The 26,974-nt window shown below is 48.1% G+C and overlaps 1 protein-coding gene across 9 annotated transcripts in view; it reads right to left on the bottom strand.

The window, feature by feature from the left end:
* The window catches only part of WWOX (WW domain containing oxidoreductase), a 1,758,901-nt gene that overhangs the window by 1,722,528 nt on the left and 9,399 nt on the right, over positions 1–26,974 (bottom strand). For all 9 annotated transcript variants that reach the window (XM_063945377.1, XM_063945376.1, XM_063945379.1 and 6 more), the window contains 4 exons: positions 22,737–22,853; positions 20,191–20,255; positions 19,866–19,923; positions 18,529–18,707 (listed from right to left, as the gene is read on the bottom strand). In XM_063945377.1, coding sequence (XP_063801447.1) covers positions 18,529–18,707; positions 19,866–19,923; positions 20,191–20,255; positions 22,737–22,843 — 409 coding nt within the window. In that variant the 5' untranslated portion in view covers positions 22,844–22,853. The remainder of the gene's footprint in view (positions 1–18,528; positions 18,708–19,865; positions 19,924–20,190; positions 20,256–22,736; positions 22,854–26,974) is intronic.

Raw genomic sequence — 26,974 nt, forward strand, 5'->3', positions numbered from 1 at the left:
AACCTTTTTTTTTAATGTGTTCCTGTAACATTCACTTTATTATTATTTTTTCTTTGTTATACATTCAATGGAAGGGTGCACACAGGTTTTACATAAATCAGAGTGGGCGGGGGATTTTCCTACATACAGTAGTATACTGTTGCACATGTCTTGTAACCTGATCGGAACTCCCTCCCTGTCTACTGCATGTGCTTTGCAGGCTCCCAGGGGGGGAGGGGAACATGGGATGGGGGTAGGGCGAGGCAGTGGAAAATACCGTGTTCAAAGGAAAGGCATAATCAAAACCATGGGGAACTTTGCGGTGTATCGTTAAGTGCATAGACCTCGCTTATCCCTATCACCCCTGTGTATTTTAGCTAGGGGATTCTGACGCTCCTTCAGCATTGCTCCGTGACCTACAAAATCTGTGCTGTTACTTGCTCCATAGCTGAGGGCCTCCATGGGGCAAGGAGTCACAGGCGGTAGCCATTTCAATTGAGTCTGCCCTGCTACAGAATTGTATGTGTACCGTACGGTGCATAGAACCTTGACAGTAGAAACTCTCCTGCAGCTTTGCCCTGCTTTATGTAAAACTTATGTTTTGTCAGTTTGCTATGCGATCGAGCGCAGTGTAACGTAATGTGCATAGACCTCGCTTATCTCTATCGCCCCTGTGTATTTTGGCTAGGGGATTGTGACGCTCCTTCAGCATTGCCCCGTAGCCTGCAAAACTTATGCCATCTCTCACTCCATATCCGAGCGCTGCCTGCCACGTGGTGGGGGTTCAGGGACGGCGGCCATTTTGCCAGTGTGCTATGCGATTGAGTCCGGTGTACCTTAATGTGCATAGACCTCGCTTATTCCTATCGCCCCTGTGTATTTTAGCTAGGGGATTGTGACACTCCTTCAGCATTGCCCCATAGCCTGCAAAATCTGGACCGTTACTTGCTCCGTAGCCTAGGGACTCCGTGGGGCAAGGAGTCATAGGTGGTAGCCATTTCTATAGAGTCTGCCCTGCTACAGAATTGTATGTGTACTGTACGGTGCATAGAACCTTAACAGTAGAACCGCTCCTGCAGCTTTGCCCTGGTTTATGTGAATAAAAATAATAATAAAGTGTCTGGAAAAAACTAACATGCATTCATACTTTAGGAATCGAACTCGGGACTCTGAGTATAGGAAGCGGAACACTTCACCACTTCGCCGCAGACAGATGAATAAATCCATTGGTTTTGATTATGCTGTAATGGCTATGGGATTAGGACGCTAACATACTGTACAAAATTCCTAATCTCAAGAGGCAATAGTGAACTTCTAACACGTCCATTTGCGACAGTGTACACTACTGGTTTTAGGTTGTTTTGTCTGCGGGACTTGGACTCTCACATATTCATAAAGTACTGTAGATGGATCATATACTGTATGCTGTACTATTTGCGTCTGTACCGTATATACTGTATTAAATAATGCAGCATAATGAGTATTTACTGTATTAAATAATGCAGCGTAATGAGTATTTACTGTATGCAGCGTAATGAGACGCCTTAGTAAAGTAGTCCTTATTATATATTTCAGTACTGTATTTTACGGGAGACCACACGCATGCGCAGTGGTGACTGTAAAAAGCGACATCTGGTGGATGATCTCAGGTATTACACGTAAAGGTAACGCCAAACGCTCTGTCTGCCTCCGTGCAATTAGGTACGCCTCTCTGTGACTAGGCGCGCCTCCCTACGCCCCGGTACGCTGCGTATGCTCGATCGGGACAAACGCCTCAGCCAGTCAAGATAAAGGTGGCTACATCTGTACCAGGTAAATCCTTTTCTTTGAATCCATAGGGTGCACTGGAGTACTCTTGGGATATGGACGGCTTTAGCAGAACAGGCACTGAATATTTAAATTTAGTAACTCTCCTCCCCTCCATACTCCCAGAATACCTCAGTGTTTTTTACTGAGCCGAACAGGAGCGATAGAGAGGATGACAATGGAGAATTACATATAACATTATAACATAACGGACAACAATAAAGTTGACACATAACGTAACTGACAACTAACAGTTGACACCATAACCGACATAACTTGAACTTTTGAACAAGTCGGTGAGAATGTGTTACCATAAGATCCACTGAACTTACCACAAAACAGGAAAACTGCTCTGGGTGGGCGTCCAGTGTCCCCTATGGATTCAAAGAAAAGGATTTACCTGGTAAGTACCAAAATCCTATTTTCTTTTTCATCAACTAGGGGTCACTGGAGTACTCTTAGGACGTACCAAAGCTTCCCCCTTGGACGGGAGAGCTGTTTGGCACCTGTAACACTAGGCGGCCAAAGCTAGATGCTGATGCCGCAAACGTATCAAACTTGTAAAAGCGCACAAACGTGTGCACTGATGACCATGTAGCCGCACGGCAAAGCTGCGTCATAGAAGCCCCACGACCAGCTGTCCATGAAGTTCCCACAGAACGTGTGGAACGAGCTGTTACTGATGTAGGCGGCTGTAACCTAGCATGAAGGTAAGCCTGACGTATGGTCAGTTTAATCCATCTGGATAAGGTCTGCTTAGAAGCTGGCCAACCCATCTTGGCAGCATCATAGAGAACAAACAACGTGTCCGTCTTACGAACTGTAGACGTTCGGGATACATAAACGCGTAGTGCGTGTACCTCATCCAAAGTTCCAGAATCTCCCGTTAATACATGAACTACTATTGGTTTATTGATGTGAAAAGATGACACTACCTTTGGCAAAAAAGCGGGATTCGTCCGAAGTTCCGCTCTGTCATCATGAAACACCAAATACGGTGGCTTGCATGACAAGGCACCCAAATCTGAAACACGCCTTGCTGAAGCTAAGGCTAAGAGAAAAATATTTTTCCAAGTGAGAAACTTAACATCTTCTTGTTGTAAGGGTTCAAAATATGAAGACTGTAAAAAAAATCTAAAACCAGATTCAAGTCCCATGGCGCTGTAGGTGGTATAAATGGAGGCTGTACTCTGAGTACACCTTGCAGAAAGGTGTGCACAGATGGCAAAAGAGCCAAACGTCTTTGAAAGTAAATTGACAAGGCAGAGACCTGCACCTTTAGTGTAGATAAACGCAGTCCTCCATCCAACCCCGTCTGTAGAAATAACAAAAGACGGGATAACTTGAAATATGATGTCGGAAACTGCCGAGCTTCACACCAACCTATATAGGCACGCCAAATTCTGTAATAATGAGCTGCCGTAACTGGCTTCCTAGCACGTAACATGGTTGGTATAACCGATTCTGGAATTCCTTCTCTTCTTAAGCGTGCGGTCTCAACAGCCACCCCGTCAAACACAGCCGCGATAAATCGGGGTAAAGGAACGGACCCTGTTGTAACAGGTCCGGACGTAGCGGGAGCGGCCAAGGATCGTCTGCAAGTAGCCCGCGGAGATCGGAGAACCAAGCTCTCTGAGGCCAATGAGGCGCCACTAGTATGACTGTGGCGGACTCTCGTGTGATCCGTTTTAGCAACAGAGGGAGCAGCGGAAACAGATACACGAGGCTGTACGGCCACGCGATTGTGAGAGCATCCACCACCACTGCCTTTGGATCTCGCATTCTGGACACATACTGGGGCGTTTGGCGATTGTGGCGAGAAGCCATCAGGTCCACTTGTGGGTAACCCCACCTCTGGACCAACATGTGAAACACTTCTGGATTTAATGCCCATTCTCCTGGATGAAAATCCCGGCGGCTGAGATAATCTGCCTCCCAGTTGTCCACTCCCGGAATGAACACTGCCGACAATATCACTTGGTGATGCTCGGCCCAATTGAGGATTCGAGCTACTTCCCGCATGGCCATGCGGCTTCTCGTTCCTCCTTGTTTGTTTATGTACGCGACCGCAGTTGCGTTGTCTGACTGCACCTGGACAGTCTGAGACCGGAGCATTTGCACTGCTTGTCGTAGCGCATTGTAAATTGCCCGGAGTTCCAGGACATTTATAGACAGCAATCTTTCGTGATCCGCCCAGAGACCCTGGAGATGACAATTTTGAACCACAGCTCCCCAACCTCTGAGACTTGTGTCCGTCGTTAGAATTAGCCAATTCCAGACGCCGAACAGTTTCCCTGCGGTTAGATTGTATACTTTGAGCCACCAGAGTAGAGATACTCTGGCCCGTGGAGACAACCTCACCCTCTGGTGAATCTGCAGATGCGAGCCCAACCACTGTGCGAGCACATCCAGTTGAAAAGGACGTGAGTGAAATCTTCCGAACTGAAGCTCTTTGAAAGCCGCCACCATTTTTCCTAACAGTCGAATGCACAAATGTACCGAGACTGTGCGTGGCTTGAGCACTAATTGTACCAGATGACAAATACTCTGTACTTTCTGTTCTGGTAGGTAAATTCTTTGATCTACCGTATCGAGAATCATTCCTAGGAATTGAAGTCGTTGAGACGGAATCAGATGTGATTTCTAGAAGTTGACAATCCAACCGTGCTGAACTAGCACATTGTACGTTAGCAACGCATGCTGGAGGAGCATTTGTTGAGACGGAGCTTTGATGAGTAGATCGTCCAAATACGGAACTATTATCACTCCCAGGGATCTGAGATGAGCTATCATCACAGACATCACTTTGGTGAATACCCGAGGCACTGACGAGAGGCCAAACGGTAGAGCCTGAAACTGGTAATGGTTTTGCCGTATCGCAAAACGCAAGAACCTCTGATGAGGTGGCCAAATTGGAATGTGTAAGTGCACATCCTTGAGATCCAGCGCAACCATCAATTCCTGTGGCTCTAAACCTGCAATTACTGACCGCAGGGATTCCATCTTGAAACTGTAGTAAGTGACGTACTGATTGAGCCCCTTTAAGCTCAATATTGGTCTGACCGAGCCATCCGGCTTTGGTACTACAAACAGACTGGAATAATAAACCTGACCTTGTTGGTGTACAGGGACCGGAATCAAAACTGCTGAATCCAGCAGAGACTGAATGGCAATTTGCAGAACCGCCCTCTTGTCGTCCGACACAGGCAGTCCTGTCTTGAAAAACCGCAGTGGCGGGAGACAGTCTAACTCTATTTTTTAACCTTTTAACACTAAATTGCGGATTCACCCATCTGTGGATGTCTGGAACCACGCCAAATGGAACGTCTGAAGGTGTGCTCCCACAACTGGAGATCCGAGATGGGCTGGGAGCCCGTCATGCCACTGGCTTTTCGGTGACCTTAGCGTCCTGACGACTGGTGGTGGTTTGTTGAAAACCACGTCCTCGACCTCGTCTACCAGTCGTGGCTGTTCCTCTACCACGGCCTCGAAAGGGCTGAGGTCTAAAGGATTTGAACGCCGGGCCAGGTACCGTTGGAGGCAATGGTAGGAAAACAGACTGACCCCCCCACCCCACCCCCCGTGGCCTCAGAAATCCATTTGTCCAATTCAGGACCAAACAACTTCTCGCCACCGTAAGGTAATGCCTCTAATACCTCTCTTGACCTCTGCCTCCGCTTGCCAAGCACGCAGCCAGAGTGCTCGTCGTGCCGTAACTAGCGACGATGAAAGGCGAGAACTGAGCTGACAGACGTCAGTAGAAGCTGTACAAAGATAATCAGCAGCTTCACAGATTTGATCAGCAAGAAGTATAAGGTGATCGTCATGTAGGCCAGACTTGAGTTCTGTTATCCATACAATTAGCGCCTTAGTTACCCAAATGCCAACCAACCCAGGTCTAAGCAACACTCCTGCTGCTATATACATGGACTTTAGCATAGCTTCTAGTTTACGGTCTGAAGGGTCTTTAAGCATAGTAGCAGTTGGTACAGGAATGGTTAATTTTTTTGTAAGTTTTGACACAGACGAATCCACCATTGGCGGATTCTCCCATGTAGATGTTACAGACTCTGGAAACGGGTAACTAGACTTAAATCGGCGAGGTATAGAAAACCGTTTATCCGGATTCTTCCGTGTTTCTACTAACATCTTATTAAGAGATTCCGAAACAGGAAAACACACTGGAGATCCCTGTCGTTTAGTAAATACTACCTCATCATTTGTCAGAGGTTTTTCAGTCTCTGTAAACTTCAGAGACTGACGCACCGCCCTGATGAGATTATCAATGACTGGGCTGTCAATATCTTCACTATCTGACTGCTGGTCCAATTTGCCCTCCTCACCCTCATCTTGCGCAGTGAGGTCTGGCATAGAATCGTCAGAATGCAACATAGCAGAAACTGGTAAATCATAAGACAAATGAAATGTATCCCTTCTACCCAAAGTGGACTTGGACCTTTGCAAAGGCTGAGACCCCTCCGCTAGTCCTGGCGGTCTCACCCGAGACTCAGATCTTGCCGCTTCCCGCTCGTGTCGAGCGGCGGCCAATTCTGATTGCAACCCAGCCATTACATCTGCTAGTATTGCCCATTGAGGGTCCGGGGATGAAACCGGATTCGAAACCGGAGCGGAAACTGTATTTGTAGCTGAATTTACAAAACATACTGCGCATGTGGTAGAACCATCCGGTAACACACTCTTACAGACATTGCAGTGAAACATTTTTTTTGTTTTTGCTGGTGCCTTACTCATTATGCAGACAGACAATACAATATACAAAGACAGACAACTTGAACGACTCAGTAAAATTGTTACTAAGGTTTGTCTATATATGGCCGAAGTGCAGTGCACGTGGCCAGTACTATATGAAACCTGATCCAAAATTCCCACTAACACCCCTGCGCCATCCGGTGGAGTAGTGTTGTAGGACAGGAACGTTCTGGAATCAGAAACAGGAAGCATGGTTAAAATGGCCCCCATGCCATGCTTACAGTCCTAATCACAGTTCAGATTATAAATACATGTATAGAACCTGTAACAAACCCTGTTAATATAGGCTTAACAGCCTATGCAATATTCCTTGTAACCCTATGCAGCAGTGCTATATTGCTGCTGTTATGGGCATTCACTCCCCCTCACCCCCCCTGCAGCTAAGCTGGCTGCTTTGAGCTCCGTGTACCACTGTGTCTGTAGCACACAGGAGCGAGTGCGGGTGCAGGGAGCCAGCTAGTGTATGCAGAGAGCCGGAGAGCGCGTCATATAGTGCCGGGGTGCTGCGCACTGGAAGTGCGGCCGGCGTCTCCGAGAGACGTGCGGCTGCTCAGAGCGGCGATGGTCTCAGTAAGTAGCGGGGCCGAAGCGGCTATGGCGGGCGCTGAGCCCCGTCTATATACAGCAGCGGTTGGAGCGGCTGGGCGGGCGGCCTGTAAACAGCGGCGGGTGCGGGCGGTGGAGAAAATGAAGCACGGACCCCACACAGCGGTGCGGCAGCGTGAGCTGGCCGCCCTGTTTCCCCCCAGCATACCTTGTCTCCTGTAGTAAGGGCTATGATGGGGATTCTTCTGTAAGCTCCGTCCAGCCTGTCCTGCAGTCAGATAGTGAGCTGCTGTTGGCTGAGAGGATGCTCTTCGTGAGGACCGACACGCCAGGAGCTACTTTCGTGCAGCGTGCACTATCCCGGACCCAAGTTTTTTGCTAAACTGGGAAGGGATGTGCTCAAGTTGAAAATAAATAAATAAAAAATTAAATTAAATTAAAAATAAAAATCAAAGTATAAAATATCAAAGCAAGTGTGAAGATTCCCCACATGCGTGTCACTGCTGTGAGCACAGAAAAAAACACTGAGGTATTCTGGGAGCATGGAGGGGAGGAGAGTTACTAAATTTAAATATTTAGTGCCTGTTCTGCTAAAGCCATCCATATCCCAAGAGTACTCCAGTGACCCCTAGTGGATGAAAAAGAAATAAGGGGTATGGGGAAATACTCCCCTAATCACTAACAAGCATGGCTCATATTGGATATCAGGGTGACGCTTTCCATTTGCAGGTGATTTCCCCTGGTATAAATATAATTGCACCTGCTGTTATGTGTGTGTGTCTAACATTCTAAGACTAGTTATGATAGATAGATAGATAGATAGATAGATAGATAGATAGATAGATAGATAGATAGATAGATAGATAGATATTGATTCAAAAGTCGCAGGGGAGATGCGGTTTGCGGGGGTGCTGCGAGTGGGGGAGGGGTTGGTGCATTGGTGCCGCGGGTGTGGGAGGGGGTCCGGAGCCACCGTGAGTGGGGGAGGAGCAGTTGCGGGATTGCGGCAGATAGGGGAGGGGCAGGGCACACCGTTGCAAGGGTGGCTTAACCCTTGCACGCTTTTGTGGCGTGCAATATTTGTATTATATGGAGTATTACCTCCAATCAGAATTGTGCGAGTGGTTAAATATTGCATGGACAAAGGGCGTGCGATGGTTAAGGGGTCGTAGCCCCTTGCAACAGCGTGAACAGCGCATGCAGGGCCTGATGAATAACCTAGTAGGTGCTGTGGTTGGGGGAGTGGCGGGTGCGGGAGACATGGATGGGCGAGGGTGTCCAGGGGTGCTGCGGGTGGGGCTGGTGCGGTGGTGTCACGGGTGGGTGAGGGGCGGGTGCAAGGGTACCCGGGTGGGGTTCCGGAGCCACAGTGGGTTCGGGGTGCCGTGGGTGGTGGAGGGGTGGGCGCGGTGGTGCAGTGGGTGGGGGAGGGGCGGGGGTCCGGAGCCACCGCGGGTGGACATGGGTGTTTGGGGGTGCCTCGGATGGGGCCCAGAGGTACTGCGAGTGGGGGAGGGGCAGGTAATGCTTCTCCTGGAAGCAGCTAAGCTCCTGTCCTCCCTTTGGCAGTGGCTCTCCCAGAGACTCACACAGCAGCCAAGCAGCCAGTTACTATTGTTAGCGTCGGTGTCCCAACGCACCGCATTACAGGGAATAAGATGCACTGAATAAAGTACAGATCCCGGCAGGCTTTAGCGCCGGAATGCTTTGGCGCTAAGGGCTGCTGGGAGGTGTAGTTTATTTAGTGCATCTACTTCCCTGTAATGCAGCGCGTTGGGACATTTGCGCTAACAATAGTGACTGGCTGGCAGAACTGACTGACTCGCTGAATCAATGTAAAAGGTGAGAGTGCTGTGCAGTGTCAGTGACACTGCACACCCACTGCACTGCCCAGCACTGTCCCAATTTACATTGATTCAGCGTCCAGACATTACTCACCGCGATATCACCCACTCTATCCATTACATTAGCCATCTCGGGGCTCTCAGGCAGGCAGCCCAGGTGCTCTGGGGATCTGGGAGCGGCTGTGGCGGGGAGGCACTTCTGTGACATCACGCGCAGAGGAGGCTCCAGGGCTCAGAGAGTATGCGGCGCAGGGAGGGCTATCAAAGCCTTCCGCTGCGCCCGCCTTCATACACACCTATGCCGGTGGCCGCCGCAGCTTTTGTTCCACCTGCGCCGCGGCTAGAGAGTGGGGATTGTTGATGCCGGAGGGGACAGGCGGACTGGCAGCAGGACATAGAACGCTGCAGTAAAAGGATTTTTTTCCCCTATCTACAGCGCAGAGACTTGCTGCAGATGCAGTGGCATACCCTCCAACTGTACCTTTTTGGCAGGTACAGTACCTTTTTTATGGTCTTTACTGATTTTTGGCTCTCCAAACTTCCATTGAAAGTATAGGAAAAGGGGCGTGGTTATGGCACTGTACCCGTGGCCACGCCCCCTTTTCAAAAATGTATGTGTACATTTTTTGGGGGTATTTTGCTGCAGATGCAGTGGGCCTATTTTGGGGTGTGGACCTGGAGCTGCAGCTCCATCAGCCCCATTGTTAATCCTGCTCTGGGAACACACAGCAGCCAAAGGCAGATCCTCCCATTGGATGTAACCTGTGTGGGAGGGCGTTTCTCGGCCAATTAGCTATGGACTGGGTGTGATAGACCTGCTGCTAACCCAATGAGAGCTCCTAGCCACGCCCAGTGTTATCCACACAGGCACAGAGTCACAGATCTGGGCTATTATATAGGAGATAAATAAATATAATTTCACAATCTGTAAATGGGCAGAAGGAAACCTTACGTATAACCAATATGACGTACTATAAGCAGGAGCGGATTTACCGCTATGCAACCAAAGCAGCTGCCTAGGGCCCGACGTGTCTCTTGGGGCCCGGCCAGTGCTGAATTGCCTAACAGTAAATTCGCTACTGCTCCCCAATGATAATGCCACCCGCCAGCTGTGTCAGCCAGCTCGCCCGCCTCTGCTCCGCCACAGCCACGGACGGTGTCACATTCGTACTTCCCCCTCCTGGACAGCCACTGCCAGTGGTGACACCCCCAGTTATCTGAGCTCCTCCCCCCCCATACGCAATAATAGAGGCTGTGTGGGACTGGCCGGCCCAAGGGGAAGGAGGGGCCGCGCTCTCAGGTCCCCACTCCACTTTCATACTTATATTCCACCTCCTCCCCCGGCGCCAAAAGTCAATGGGAGGTAAGAAGAGGCACTTACTGGCCATTTCCACGTGCAGAAACAGTCCCAGATTGTACAAGCCACAGAGGACAGGTAAGGGAGAATGCTAGAGTACTACTCTCTTTTTTTTTTTTTTGTCTGTGTCCTCTCTCTTCCCCTTGGGCTCCCCTCTCACTCTCTCTGCCCTCTCACTTGCACACTCCATCTCCTTTGGCCCCCTCTCTCGCTCGTCTTTGTCTCTCCTCCCCTCTCTACCTCCCTCTCCCAGTCTCCCATGTCCCTCCATCTCTCCCTTTTCTGTGTCTCTTTCTCAGTCTTCGCATCTCTCTTTCTCGGTCTCCCCTGTCTCATTTTCTCAGTCTCCCCCTCTCTATCTACTACCCCCTCTCTCCCAACTTCTGCCCCTGCTTCCCCTTTCTCTCCTTCTCCCCCCTCTCCATCTTCGCCTCTCTCTATCTCTCCCTCTGTCTGTTACCTGCACATTTCTTCCTTCCTCTTCACCCCTCTCTTCCTCCCTACATCTCTCCCTCACTCTCCTCGTCCCTAACATAATTCCTCTTCTATACCTCTCTCTCTCTCCATCTCCCTCCTTTCCCCCCTCTCTCTTTCCATCTCACTCTCCATCTCCCCTCTCTGTCTCCCGTCTCTGCCCCTCCCAGTCCTCGCCACCTTTTGATGTCTCCGCCCCCTCTCTCTCTTCCTCCCTCCGTCTCTTTGTTCCCGTGCACCTCTCTTTCTTCCTCTTAACCCCTCTCTCCCTCCGTCTCCCCCTCTCTCAGTCTGCCTCTCTCCATCGATCTCTCTGTCTCCCTCTCTCCTCCTCCCATCTTTCTCTATTCTCCGCCCCTCTCTCTCTTCCTCGTCTCTCGCTCTCCTGCACCTCTCTTCCTTCTTTTTCACCCGTCTCTCCATCTCCCCTTCTCTCTCTCTCTTCCCGTCTCCCCATTCCTCTCTCCCCATCTCCGCCCCCTCTCTCTCTCTATCTTTCGTCTCGCTCTATGTTCCCCTGCACATCCCTGCTTTCCTCTTCACCCCCCCCCCTCTCTCTCTCTCCCTCCCTCATTCGCCTCTTCCCTAACATAATTCATGTCCGAGGCTGCCTCACTCTATGCTTTACTGGAGCTGCTCAGTGCGGTGTACTGATGTAGTGTGGCTGTGGGGGGTAGTTCAGTTATGTAGTGTGGGTAGGTATTTTAGTGATGTAGTGTAGTGATGTAGTATGAGGAGAGAGTGCAGTGACATAGTGCGAGGATGTATTGAAGTGATATAGTATCGGGATGTAATGTGGCGAAATAGCATTGTGATGTAGTGTGGGGAGGTTGTGCAGTGATATAGTCCAGAGATGTAGTATGTGGAAGTAGCATTCTGATATAGTATGGGGATGAGGAACAGTTATGTAGTGTGGGGAGGTAGAGTAATGATCTAATGCAGGGATGTAGTGTATGGAAGTAGGGTACTCATGTACTGTAGTGTGGGGAGGCAGTGTACTGATATAGTGCGGGGATGTAGAACAGTGATGTAGTGGGGGGAGTTTGTGCAGTGATATAGTGGTGGGATGTAGTGTGGGGAGGTAGCGTGGTGATATAGTGGGCAGATGTAGCATAGTGATGCAGTGTAGGGAGGTAGCTCAGAGATTTAGTGCAGGGATGTAGTGTAGATAGGTAGCATAGTGATATATATATATAGGGCCTGAGCTGCATTAGCATTGGATGCAAGCGGTCGTTATTTTTAGTCTTCAAATGCCCGAGTCATACTGTGCATGACTCCCTATGGTATCGGCACAAAGACGCAGAATAAAATTGTATGCAATTGAGAAAGGGGGCCCCAAACCAAGATCTTGCTTAGGGCCCCATGAGGTCTAAATTCGCCTCTGACTATAAAAGGTCCATGTCTAGGATAGCTGCAATAATAGGATTTTAATACCTACCGATAAATCCTTTTCTCGTAGTCCATAAGGGATATTGGGGGAAACTAGTACGATGGGGGTATAGACAGGATTCAAAGGAGCCAGTGCACTTTAAATTTCTTCAACTGGGTGTGCTGGCTCCTCCCCTCTATGCCCCCTCCCACAGGCAATTATAGGTAAAAACGTTCCCGAAGAAGAAAGGACATATATGAGAGAAGGAACATGATAACAGAAAATGCACCAGCACACCACAACAACCAGCAACAGCTGGTAACAGCAACATCTGAACAGGTAACTATAGAACAAGAACCTGCAGAAAAGTCAACGCATTGAGGCGGGCGCCCAATATCCCTTATGGACTACGAGAAAAGGATTTACCGGTAGGTATTAAAATCCTATTTTCTCTAGCAACCATAAGGTATATTGAGGGAAACTAGTATGATGGGGACGTCCCAAAGCTTCCAGAATGGGCGGGAACGTGCGGAGACTGCTGCAGCACCGCTTGCCCAAACTGGGTATCCTCTTTGGCCAGGGTATCAAATTTGTAGAACTACTTCTTCTGCGCATCATAGAGCACGAACAAGGAATCCGTCTTTCTGACCCGAGCTGTACGCTTGACATAGATCTTCAAGGCATGCACAGCATCCAATGCCTCCAGAGGAGCAGAAGCGTCAGAACTGGATGGAACCACAATAGGTTGATTCAGATGAAATGCGGAGACAACCTTCGGCAGGAACTGCTGTCTAGTCCGGAGCTTCGCTCTGTCCTCGTAAAAGACCAAGTACAGACTTTTACACGATAAGGCCCCCAATTCTGAGACACGTCGAGCAGAAGCCAGGGCCAGTAACATCACCGTCTTCCACGTGAGGTACTTGTCTTCTACCATCATCAGAGGTTCAAACCAGGAGGACTGTAGAAATTCCAACACTACATCCAAATCCCAGGGTGCCGTAGGCTGCACAAAAGGTGGTTTTATGTGGAGTATCCCTTGCAAGAAGGTCTGAACTTCAGGCAACACTGCCAATTTCTTCTGGAAGAAAATGGAGAGGGCTGAAATCTGGACCTTAATGGAACCCAGATGTAAGCCCTTATCCACACCAGCCTGCAGGAAAAAGGAAACATCCCAAGTGAAATACTGAAGGCGGATACTTGCGTTCCTCACACCATGAGACATCTACTCCAGATATGATGATAGTGTTTTGACATAACAGGTATCCTGGCTAAACCACGGTAGCAATAACCTTTTTGGAAAGGCCCTTGTGAGGTAGGATGTTCCGCTCAACCTCCATGCCGTCAAATGAAGACGCTGTAAGTCCGGGTAGACGAACGGTCCTTGTTGAAGAAGATCTCTTCTTAGCGGTAGAGGCCAAGGGTTTTCGATGGACATGTCCAGAAGATCCGCGTACCACGCCCTCCGAGGCCAATCCGGGGCAATCAGAATTGCCTGGACACCCTGATGTGTTTTAGCACCCTTGGGAGCAATGGAAATCGGAGGAAACAGGTAGACCAGCCGGTATGGCCAAGGTGATGCCAGTATGTCCACTGCCCTCGCCTGAAGGTCCCTGGTCCGTGAGCAGTACCAGGGAAGTTTCTTGTTGAGCCGAGAAGCCATCATGTCTATTTGTTGGCAACCCCACCGGTCGATGATCTGTTGGAACACCAGATGGTGGAGCCCCCACTCTCCCAGGTGGAGATCGTGACGACTCAGGAAGTCCGCCTACCAGTTGTCCAAACCCAGACTGAAGATTGCTGACATTGCTCTTGCATTTCTTTCCACCCAGAGGAGTATTTTTGACACCTCTCGCTTGCTGGCTCTGCTTTTTGTCCCTCCTTGACGATTGATATACGCCACTGCCGTGGCATTGTCCAACTGTACCTGGATTGCGTGATCCCCGAGCAGAGGAGATGCCTGAAGCAGAGCATTGTAGATCGCCCGAAGTTCCAGAATGTTGATCGGAAAGAGGGCCTTGTGGGCTGACCACCTGCCCTGGAACTGTGCCCCTTGGGTGACCGTTTCCCATCCCCGTAGACTTACATACGTTGTGAGGAGGGTCCAATCCTGAATCCCGAAACTACGGCCCTCCAGGAGATTGGAGGACTGTAGCCACCACAGGAGGGAAATCCTGGCCTGAGGTGACGGCTGAATCATCCGATGCATTTGGAGATGCAATCCGGACAACTTGCTCAGGAGATCCAATTGAAATGTTCTGGCGTGGAACTACCCGTACTCGATTGCCTCGTATGAGGCAACCATTTTTCCCAGCAATCTCATGCAAAGATGGATGGACACTCGAGTAGGCCGGAGCACCATGCGGACCATCTCCTGAAGTGTTTTCGCCTTATCCTCTGGTAGAAACACCTTCTCTGCCACAGTATCCAGCAACATCCCCAGGAACAGGAGCCTCTGAGTTGGCTCCAGGTGGGACTTCTGCAAGTTGAGGATCCACCCATGGTCCGAAAAAAGATGGATGGTGCGGTCGATATGGAGTAACAAAAGCTCCCTGGATCGTGCCTTTATCAGAAAATCGTCCAGATAAGGGACCACATTGACCCCCTGGACCCGGAGTTGGAACATCATCTCCGCCATCACCTTTGTGAATACCGTCAGGGCTGTGGACAGGCTGAAGGGTAGTGTCTGGAATTGGAAGGGATTGTCCAGGAGGGCAAACTGCAGGTACACCTGATGAGGCGGCCAAATCGGAATATGGAGATAGGCATCCTTGATATTCAAAAAGACCATAAATTCCTGGTCTTCCAGGCCCGCAATCACTACTCACAGGGCCTCCATCTTGAACACCTTCAAGTAAGGATTTAAGATTCAAAATGGGTCTGACTGATCCGTCCTGTTTCGGCACCACAAACGGGTTTGAGTAAAACCCCGTGCCGCGTTGCAGTAGTGCTCCTGGAACAATGACGCGGGACTGAACCAACTTTCGGATTGCTTGGTGCAACGTAACTTGCATATCCTCCAAAGCTGGTAAGCTTCATTTTAAAAATCGTTGAGGGGGAGTACGGTCAAACTCCAGCCTGTAGCCCTGAGAAACGAGATCTCTGACCCAGGCATCCTGGCAGGAGGTCTACCAGACGCGGCTGAAGTGGCGAAGTCGAGCTCCCACCTCGAGATCCCCTCGAGGTGGGTGGGCACAGTCATGCTGAGGCCTTAGTGGAAGCAGAACTGGTGGACTGTTCCTGAGAACTAGTGCTTGCAGGTTTTCTGGACTTACCTCTGGTGCCTCTAGCAGCATTGGAGGCACCTCTCGCCTTAGATCGAAATCTATATGACCGAAAGGACTGGACAGACGGCCCCGGATAGGAGCATCTCGCTGGCCGGGCCCCAGAGGGGAGAAACGTGGATTTCCCAGCTGTAACTTTGGAAATCCAGGTACCCAATTCGACCCCAGTAAGCCATTCCCCAGAAAAGGGGAGGGATTCCACACTACGTTTGGATTCTGCGTCTGCAATCCACTGACGCAACCATAAGAACCTGCGCGCCAACACTGCAATGGCAGAATTCCGAGCATTAATGTTCCCCATCTCCTTGAGCGAATCACAGAGGACACGGGTAGTGTCCTGAATGTGCTTCAGGAGGGTTATCATAGTAACTAAGGGCATATCCCCCGAGAGACCCCCCTGAATTTGAGTGGCCCAAGAATGAATAGCATGGGTCATCTGATATACCGGCTGCTGTGTAGATAGATTTTAGGGTAGTCTCAATCTTTCTAACCCCTGGATCCTTCATGGTAAAGGATCCCGGGGCGGGTAGCACCGCCTCTTTAGACAGGCGAGTTACTGAGACATCCACCCCAGGGGGTTCTTCACAAAATGTTCTACCTTCAGGAGCAAATGGGAAAGTGTGCAAAAACTTTTTGGACACTTGGAATTTTTTGTCTGGATTTTTCCAGGCCTGTTTGAATAACTCATCTAACTCTGTAGAATCAGGGAAAGTGCCATGAGGCTCGTTTTGTACAAAGAAAAACGACTGCTGTGACGCAGTGTCCTCTAGAGGGAGCTGTAACATCCCTTATAGCCAAAATGAGGGGTTCAATACCCTGAGCAGCATTGGGATCGCCCCTAATGGGGTCCAGGTCATCCCCATCATCATCTGTATCAGATAGAATAGCAGGTAAATCACGCTTCTGGGGACCTGCATGAGAGAGGAGGGGCTGTGCATCAGCCCTAGCAGCTAAATCTGCAACAGCTTGTTGTAGTAGCTGAGTTTTCTGTACATTAGCATTGTGCTGGGATGACATATCTGACATCATAGTGTTTAGAGACCCTAACCAGTGGGGCTCTGGACCCTCTCCCCCAGCCCCTTTACTGATTTGCAAAGATTGACTGCATTGTTCACATGAAACAGAGTAATTAGATAAAGGAGAGAATCTAGTGTGACATACACTGCACAGCTTGTGTTTACCCATATTCACAATAAGCACAATAACATACACAGACAGTTATAATGCAAGCCTGCCCTACTGTATGTGAGAGGAGACACAGAGAAGAGAGGACACCAGCACATCCTGAGCTGCACAGCCCCAGTGAGACTGTCAGCTCCCTATTACACAGTAAACACTAACAATTATTGTCCTAGATAGGATCAGGATAGTGTACACAAGCGGCTCTTCCCCTTTGCTACACCCTGTACCAGATTTCCAGCGTGTCTGAGGATCAGGAAGCGCTGTGTGTGCCATCTGTGCTGCAGTAAGCAGAGGAAGGTGCCAAAACGCATCAGGTCCCGCTCTGAAGTAGCTCCACCCCCTCCTATGGTGCCAGAGTACATATATAGATACTGGCAAAAGTCTCCTTTTAAGATTAAAACATCACACAAGTGCTAGTCAAGACCTTTTGTGCCAGTTCTACACGGGGGATCTTAGCGGGACCTCCCGGGAGGGTCCCGTATGCCACTCCTGTGATCAGCCACATTTTGGACCGGGGGACCCCCCTAGCGGGGCCCCCGGTTTGTACTCACCACCAATGTCACCTTCAGGCAGCATTAGGGGTGTGCGGCGTGCTGCGGCTGTGACAGCCAAGGCGCAGTGCCCCGCTGAACAACGGTGGTCCTGCAGCGGGGAAGCGCTCTGCTCCTCGTAACGCCCCCACAACGCAGATATACTGTTGCTCAGACAGCATAATGAAACAATAAAAAGTTTCAAAGAAATTGAAGAAAACTCTCTGAAGCTGCAGAGTGTGCTTGTTCTTGTTCATTAGTTACCTGTTCAGCTGTCGCTGTTGTGGTTACTAGCCCTTGCTGGTTGTTGCATGTTAGTGCTGTGCTGGTGTGAAAATTTCACCACCTTTTCTGTTACCATGTTCCTTCTCTCATATAGGTCCTTTCTCCTTCGGGGCACGTGGGAAGGGGCATAAAGGGGAGGAGCCAGTACACCCAGTTGAAGAAATCTGAAGTGCACTGGCTCCTTTGGACCCAGTCTATACCCCATCGTACTAGTTTCCCCCAATATCCCTTATGGATGCTAGAGAAAATATGCCTGTGAGTTGTATATAGTGATTACAGGTATAATCTTTCGGATAACTGAAGAAATGATTACGTAGATTGTCCTCATGTATCATACATTACAGTGAGGTTGATGAGAGAATTGCGCTCATTTAAGTGGCTGTCCTGAACTTGAGCTTGTATTTAGTAAATGTGCATGTGTTATGTAGGACACCTATGTGATTTCCTCTATAAGGACCAGCGTGGCACAAGACTGTAATGGGAAGGTTATATAGGAAAATGCTTCTTAAAATATCATTATAGTACAGTAGTTTTTATTTCTTATTAAAAGGTTTCTTTTGCATCTATTCATTATTGATATCTAATCCCCACTAGAATCATTGGTGGACATGCAAGAAGAGGCGATAGATCTCAAAGACAACATTTGGACACATGAAACTTTGGCATATATGAAAGCAGAGAACGTGGAAGAAAACCCCTTTTCTCTATGGGATCTGCAAACGTCTAACAATTTTGTAGAACAGTGAAAATCATTTAGAGGTTTAGAATGATTAGTGCTGCTTTGTGGCTTACCTTTTTTCACATATCGGCAGGATACATTTTGTGTGCAAGACTATTAGTAATGTGAGAAGAATTCCATCCGTGCTACGAAGTTGTGTACAGGAGGAGGAACCAAAAGTACTCTACATGTTAAGTACAGATGTGGGTTCCGTGGCATTCAGAATCATGGATTTATGAATTTTAAGGCCAAATGGTCACCAGTGACGTATCAAGGTGCCTAAGAGGGAACGTCCCACCAGGACAACAAGACTTTCCAGGACTGGAAACAAGGTGCAATGTCCCTTATATCGTACTGCTTGGACGAAAGGTGTCCCAGTAGACTTACCAATTCCAGTGTTGGCTCCAGTAATGATCACCACCTTCCCCGACAGATCGCAGCCCTGGAGGGTATCCATGGCTGTAGTATTGCCGTCATACTTCTGTCTGGTGCTTATCTTTGCAGGTTGATCTTCAACAGTAAAAGCAAGTCTTGGGTCCAGGTAAGTAGTCCTCTTATTCAAGTGGCTGTGGGGAAAAGCAGAACAATTAACTACCCCACTCCACACCAGACAGAATTCCCCATTTCTTAATATCTCAATTCAAATTAGTATAACCTTTTCTTCCTCTGTCCATCCAAGTGAATTTTTCTATTGGTTTTTTTTTCAGTACGTACAGGGCTTTGGTTTTGAGAGATTGCAAGAATAAGCATATCTGCATATTTGGTAATTATCTACAGAACAAAATAATGTTTAAATTAATTTATACAGAACAGTGCTGCAACAAAGGGTGTGCGTACGGTGACGCAGCCCAGGTCACCATGCTGAGGAGACGGCATGGCAGATGCCTGGTGGCACCTGACTACATATAAAGACGGTGGGTGTATCCGTAGGACGTGACCGGCACATATTCTTCTGCCCCAATTCTTACCCGGTGCTTGACCTATGATGTCAATGTCATGTGCACGGGGGATGAGGGGGGGAGGAATTTATGAGGTGCCGGCCACGGATTCTTCTGTATCCTTCTTCAGCACAGCAGGAGAGGCTTCATTTTCCTTTACTCTGTTATATCCCATGACGCAATCCTCATCCCTGCTGCCTCTATTCTTATTTAACATAAAGTGGAATTGTCAATGCCACGCCCCCGTAGTCCTCCTACTCATACGAGGGGGAGGGGCATCACTGAAACATTAGTTTGAAAAAAGTCCGACCTTAGCGGGAGAGTGAATCACAGAGCGAAACTACAGGTTTTATTGATCTGGCGTTAGCCTATCCCACTGCATAGGTTACCAAGTATCCGAATTGCTTTTCCTTTTGGTTAGGGTGATTTGCAGCATCTCCTATGCATGAAAGAAGGTGTACACAAACATACATGATCCACTAGTCATAAGAGTAGTTATCCAGAAGGCCCATGGTGTTCTCAAACTACAGCTACGCTATATGCTGGATACGGTGGGATGTGATCCCGTACAGCTTGCTAATGTCCACTCAGCAAAAAAGGGAAATCTGTTTATGTTACACATTTATACATATGAAGAAGTGTTTTCATTTACCTGCTTTATGAAACTGCGCACTACAGCATCCATTATGAAACTAGGGCTGTGAACTTGCCTCTTACAGTAATTACTGTACAACTATTAAACACAGTCTAGAGATACATTTCTAATTACACGTATACCAAACTCACTCGACAAAATATATCTGTCCATTTTCATCAGTTTCTTGCTCCCAGCCATATGGAAGATCTGCAAGATAAGTAGATACGTACATTAGGCAAGTACTGTAATTACTGGGAGACACACCAGACTGACACCTGGGGAGCTCAGACCAGGAATTACAGGGCATATAATACATGTAATGGTGCTTTATAAAAAAAAAACAAATGCTATTAAAATGAGTATCTACCACCCACAGCTAATAATGCACAGATTAGCTCATGCAGCAAATATATTGTCTATATTTTACCAACACATACAGCAAATAGGATTAATCAGACTGAACTCATTACCGACCTCCAGCAATTCTCTTCCGCTTTCCAGTTTTCGGGTGCTCCCACTGGGTTTTTTCATCTAAGTGGCTATTAAATGAAATGTACAATTGTTACTTTATTGGCACATAATTCATAGATCAGTGACGCTTTTACAACAAAATTACTGCATAATACAAAACAATTTTAGGAACATTTATGATTTATTTGGTGTTGTTAAAACCTGGTTGGACACGTATAAGGGCTGCTCCCGACACAGCCTCCCACCCACCCATCGTACCCTCCTGAATTCTCCTCTTCTTGATCCTGTGGCAGAATGCTACCAACTACAAACATGATGGGCTTTTGCAGGCCGACGGTTTTTACCTTGAAATTTAAAACGGACATAATATTAAACACAAAACCAAGCGTGTTCTGCAACTAACATCGCTGCCGTTTTACATTTTGGGGTCAAACTGCAGATAATCAAAGACTTTCAAAAGCCGTCTCTTAATAAATCTAGGCCCAGATTTATCAAGCATTGGAGAGTGATAAATTGCTCGGTGATAAAGTACCAACTGATCAGCAGCTGTCATTTTCAAACACAGCCTGTAACATGGCAGTTAGAAGCTGATTGGTTGGTACTTTATCACCGTGCAATGTATCACTCTCAAAGACTTGATAAATTTGGGCCTTAGTCTGATGTTTCTCCGACACAAACTTTGGCAGTAATGAGGACGGGATGTAGTCATTATGTCAACATGTTCAGACCTTTGATGGCTAGACGGGGGTTAAGTTTAAGCTAAAATAGTGTCAACATTGATAATGTCGAAATAATGAACAAGTTGACATTAAGTCAGTGTTGACATTGTGAATGCTAACATGTAGACATTTTATATCATACCCGTGTTGGGAATGTCACTGAAAGATATAATAACGGATACTGATAAAATGGAATGCTGGACTCCAAATACAGGGGAGGGCATGCCGACTGAACTCTGACGTTTTTTAAAGGGGCAATCATGTACAAGGCATAGTTTGGCCTTGTACAATTGCCCCTTTTAAAAAAATTTAAAAAATTATAATTGGTTCGGTGAGACCCAACTGAGGCTACGGAGTATAACAGGTATCTGGCTCTTGCCAGGGAACTCCGCAAGGGAATATGGAGTTTGCCACAGGAACACTGCAGGTTGCGCGCTCCCTGAATGAGAACCAAAGTACTAGCTGGGACTAGCAAAATCCAAGGGTAGGTCACCCAAATCAAAGGTCAGGGTCACAAGAGGTTCGTAAACAGAATGGCAATCCAACAGGTCAAAGCCACAGCAAAGGCATAGAGGTGGTGCCTAAACCTAACCCTCCCTTTCCCGCAGCCTAACACTCCACGGTGACGTCTAAACCTATCCACCCCCTCCTTCACGGCCTAACCCTAAGATTCCCCGGCATAGTTACGATTGGGATGCCGGCGGTTGAGATTCCAACGTTGACATTTCGAGTCATGATGGCGTTCCAGTGCCGGCATTCTGGCTGCTTGTTGGGATTCCGGCCCCAGTGTATCCCAAATGGAAGAGTAAGTGGGGACCAAGGGCTTTATTTAATAAGCACTGGGTTTTAAAACCCGGCGTATACGATCGTGTTTATGACGAAATTTAAAGGGGTAAAACATAGCTAGTAAAAGCAACACACTTAAATTTCAGGTATAAGTACAATTGGATGCGCTGGATTTTAGAACAACACCAAGCAAATATTACAAAAAAAAAAAAGCTGTAAATCTAGGGACTACACCAAGATGGCAGCTCCTAGTGGCCGGATGACCGGCGGAGCCCAGATGGAACAGGTAGCCCACCACTAGCACTAGTGGGAGGGGAGGGGGAGGGGAGGGGAGGGGGAGGGGGAGGGGGAGGGGGAAGGGAAGAGAAGGGAAGGGAAGAGAAGGGAAGGGAAGGAATTAAGTGTAAGGGAAATACATTTAACTTTCACCACCACAGTATTGCATCTCTCATCATCTGTGGAGTTTCCAAAATGTTTAATGTAAGAGCACAGGGGGATGTGATGTAGGCCCTATCAATGGGGGGAACCAGAGTGCAGTACATTAGTTCTATAGCTTTAAGCACTAACAAAATGTGAGATAAAATCTATTGTTTAACTACCAGAGCTCAAAGTATCTACACAGAGTAATAAGTGTTCAGTGAATATCAATGTGAATTGCTGCTTAATCAGTGAATGTGAATTGCTGCTTAATACAGTACATTCCCTTCCAGATCACTGTATAGTGCGTCAGCAGTACTTACAGTACAGGGGTTTTGCACAAAGTTTATGCACAATAAAAACCTCTGACTATGTTAATGCTCACACAATTTAACGTAAAACCTATCTTACCTCCACATTTTGGGCCATAAAAAGCGGATACATTTAATAAGAGTTTAAAACTTTTTCTCGAGACTATAATGGACTGTACAAAATGTAACACTATTTAGACGTATACAATAATATTCACAGACAAGGAAGACATCCTGTGTGTCACATGGGAATGTGTACATCTTAGGTGACCTAGCCCTGTCACACTCTCCCCCCATACAGGCAGCACCCTCTTACTTGGCAAAGTACACCCAGCCATCCTTTGTACTCCTCTCTTCCCAGCCGGGCGGCAGCTCGTCCTCACTATCTGTATCATCCAGGCCTGCGTACTTCAGGGCTGCCATGGCACTGCGGCTGCAAATGTAATGTTACTATTGATTAATAATGTAAATCAGTTCATGCACTGTCTGCAGTTTGGCCACAAGAGGTCGCCCGAGTTCCAGGAAAGCGAAGAGAAAGGCCTGATCTGATTGGCTAGCACCAGCAAACACAGAACATGTGCAGGGAGCTCCATGTGCACAGGTTCTGTCACTGACATGTCACAAACTAACAGATGAAACCATTAACCCAGAGGTTCCCAAACTCGGTCCTCAAGGCACCCCAACGGTCCTGGTTTTAAATGTATCCATGCCTGGCCACAGGTGACTTAATTAGCACCCTAGTCAATTTGATTTAACCATATGTGCTGTGCCATGGATATACCTAAAACCTGGACTGTTGGGGTGCCTTGAGGACAGCGTTTGGGAACCTCTGCATTAACCTGTTCAGTGTCGGCACATCTTATACAGGCCATCCATCTCCACCAGCCAAACTCGTGGCTTATTTTTAAATGCACGTTTATTTTACATTAATGTATGTTGTATAGGTTGATAGAAAAAATAAGAATTTACTTACCGATAATTCTATTTCTCGTAGTCCGTAGTGGATGCTGGGGACTCCGTCAGGACCATGGGGTTTAGCGGCTCCACAGGAGACAGGGCACAATAATAAAAGCTTTAGGATCAGGTGGTGTGCACTGGCTCCTCCCCCCATGACCCTCCTCCAAGCCTCAGTTAGGATACTGTGCCCAGACGAGCGTGCATAATAAGGAAGGATATTGAATCCCGGGTAAGACTCATACCAGCCACACCAATCACACCGTACAACCTGTGATCTGAACCCAGTTAACAGTATGATAACAACGAAGGAGCCTCTGAAAAGATGGCTCACAACAAGAATAACCCGATTTTTGTAACAATAACTATGTACAAGTATTGCAGACAATCCGCACTTGGGATGGGCGCCCAGCATCCACTACGGACTACGAGAAATAGAATTATCGGTAAGTAAATTCTTATTTTCTCTAACGTCCTAAGTGGATGCTGGGGACTCCGTCAGGACCATGGGGATTATACCAAAGCTCCCAAACGGGCGGGAGAGTGCGGATGACTCTGCAGCACCGAATGAGAGAACTCCAGGTCCTCCTCAGTCAGGGTGTGCCCCTGACCAAGTAGCAGCTCGGCAAAGTTGTAAAGCCGAGACCCCTCGGGCAGCCGCCCAAGATGAGCCCACTTCCTTGTGGAATGGGCTTTTACTGATTTTGGCTGTGGCAAGCCTGCCACAGAATGTGCAAGCTGAATTGTACTACAAATCCAGCGAGCAATCGTCTGCTTAGAAGCAGGAACACCCATCTTGTTGGGTGCATACAGGCTAAACAGCGAGTCAGATTTTCTGACTCCAGTCGTCCTGGAAACATATATTTTCAGGGCCCTGACAACGTCAAGTAACTTGGAGTCCTCCAAGTCCCTAGTAGCCGCAGGTACCACAATAGGTTGGTTCATGTGAAAAACAGAAAACACCTTAAGGAGAAATTGAGGACGAGTCCTCAATTCTGCCCTGTCAGAATGAAAAATTAAGTAAGGGCTTTTATATGATAAAGCCGCCCATTCTGACACACGCCTGGCTGAAGCCAGGGCTAATAGAATCTTCACCTTCCATGTGAAATATTTTAATTTCACAGTGGTGAGTGGATCAAACCAATGTGACTTTTAGGAAACTCAAAACAACATTGAGATCCCAAGATGCCACTGGGGGCACAAAAGGAGGCTTTATATGCAGTACCCCTTTTACAAACGTCTGAACTTCAGGCACTGAAGCCAGTTCTTTCTGGAAGAAATTCGACAGGGTCGAAATTTGAACCTTAATGGACCCTAATTTTAGGCCCATAGACAGTCCTGTTTTCAGGAAATGTAGGAAACGACCCAGTTGGAATTCCTCTGTAGGGACCTTCTTGGCCTCACACCACGCAACATATTTTCGCCAAATGCGGTGAAAATGTTTTTGCGGTTACATCCTTCCTGGCTTCGACCAGGGTAGGGATGACTTCATCTGGAATGCCCTTTCAGGATCCGGCGTTCAACTGCCATGCCGTCAAACGCAGTCGCGGTAAGTCTTGGAACAGACAAGGCCCCTGCTGGAGCAGGTCCTTTCTTAAAGGTAGAGGCCACGGTTCTTCCGTGAGCATCTCTTGAAGTTCCGGGTACCAAGTCCTTCTTGACCCATCCGGAACCACGAGTATCGTTCTTACTCATCTCCTTCTTATGATTCTCAGTACTTTTGGTATGAGATGCATAGGAGGGAACACATACCCTGACTGGTACACCCACAGTGTTACCAGAGCGTCCACCGCTATTGCCTGAGGGTCCCTTGACCTGGCGCAATATTTGTCTAGTTTTTTGTTCAGGCGGGACGCCATCATGTCCACCTTTGGTTTTCCCAACGGTTTACAATCATGTGGAAGACTTCCCGCTGAAGTCCCCACTCTCCCGGGTGGAGGTTATGCCTGCTGAGGAAGTCTGCTTCCCAGTTTTCCACTCCCGGAATTAACACTGCTGAGAGTGTTATCACATGATTTTTCGCCCAGCGAAGAATCCTTGCAGTTTCTGCCATTTCCCTCCTGCTTCATGTGCCGCCCTGTCTGTTTACGTGGGCGACTGCCGTGATGTTGTCCCACTGGATCAATACCGGCTGACCTTGAAGCAGAGGTCTTGCTAAGCTTAGAGCCTTGTAAATTGCCCTTAGCTCCAGTATATTTATGTGGAGAGAAGTCTCCAGACTTGATCACACTCCCTGGAAATTTTTTCCTTGTGTGACTGCTCCCCAGCCACTCAGGCTGGCATCCGTGGTCACCAGGACCCAGTCCTGAATGTCGAATCTGCGGCCCTTTCATAGATGAGCACTCTGCAGCCACCGCAGAAGAAAACACCCTTGTCCTTGGAGACAGGGTTATCCGCTGATGCATCTGAAGATGCGATCCGGACCATTTTCCCAGCAGATTCCACTGAAAGGTTCTTGCGTGAAATCTACCGAATGGGATCGCTTTGTAAGAAACCACCATTTTTCACAGGACCCTTGTGCAATGATGCACTGATACTTTTCCTGGTTTTAGGAGGTTCCTGACTAGCTCGGATAACTCCCTGGCCTTCTTCTCCGGGAGAAAACATCCTTTTCTGGACTGTGTCCAGAATCATTCCTAGGAACATTAGACGTGTCGTCGGAAAAAGCTGCGATTTTGGAATATTTAGAATCCACTCGTGCTGTCGTAGAACTACTTGAGATAGTGCTACTCCGACCGCCAACTGTTCTCTGGACCTTGCCCTTATCAGGAAAGCGTCCATATTTCTTTTAGGAAGAATCATCATTTCGGCCATTACCATGGTAAAGACCCGGGGTGCCGTGGACAATCCAAACGGCAGCTTCTGAACTGATAGTGACAGTTCTGTACCACGAACCTGAGATACCCTTGGTGAGAAGGGCAAAATTTGGACATGTAGGTAAGCGTCCCTGATATCCAGTGACACCATATCGTCCTGGTTCGCTATCACTGCTCTGAGTGACTCCATCTTGATTTGAACCCTTGTATGTAATTGTTCAAATCTTTTAGATCTCACCGAGCCGTTTGGCTTCAGTACCACAATATAGTGTGGAATAATACCCCTTCCCTTGTTGTAGGAGGGGTACTTTGATTATCACCTGCTGGGAATACAGCCTGTGAATTTTTTCCCAATACTGCCTCCCTGTCGGAGGGAGACGTTGGTAAAGCAGACTTCAGGAACTTGTGAGGGGAAGATGTCTCGAATTTCCAATGTACACCTGGGATACTACGTGTAGGATCCAGGAGTCCACTTGCGAGTGAGCCCACTGCGTGCTGAAACTCTTGAGATGACCCCCCACCGCACCTGAGTCCGCTTGTATGGCCCCAGCGTCATGCTGCGGACTTGGCAGAAGCTGTGGAGGACTTCTGTTCCTGGGAATGGGCTGCCTGCTGCAGTCTTCTTCCCTTTCCTCTAACCCTGGGCAGATATGACTGGCCTTTTGCCCGCCTGCCTTTATGGGTACGAAAGGACTGAGACTGAAAAGACTGTGTCCTTTTCTGCTGAGATGTGACTTGGGGTAACAAAAGTGGATTTTCCAGCTGTTGCCATGGCCACCAGGTC

The sequence above is a fragment of the Pseudophryne corroboree genome, chromosome 11 (genome assembly GCF_028390025.1).
Source record: "Pseudophryne corroboree isolate aPseCor3 chromosome 11, aPseCor3.hap2, whole genome shotgun sequence".
In the NCBI taxonomy this organism is placed as follows: domain Eukaryota; kingdom Metazoa; phylum Chordata; class Amphibia; order Anura; family Myobatrachidae; genus Pseudophryne; species Pseudophryne corroboree.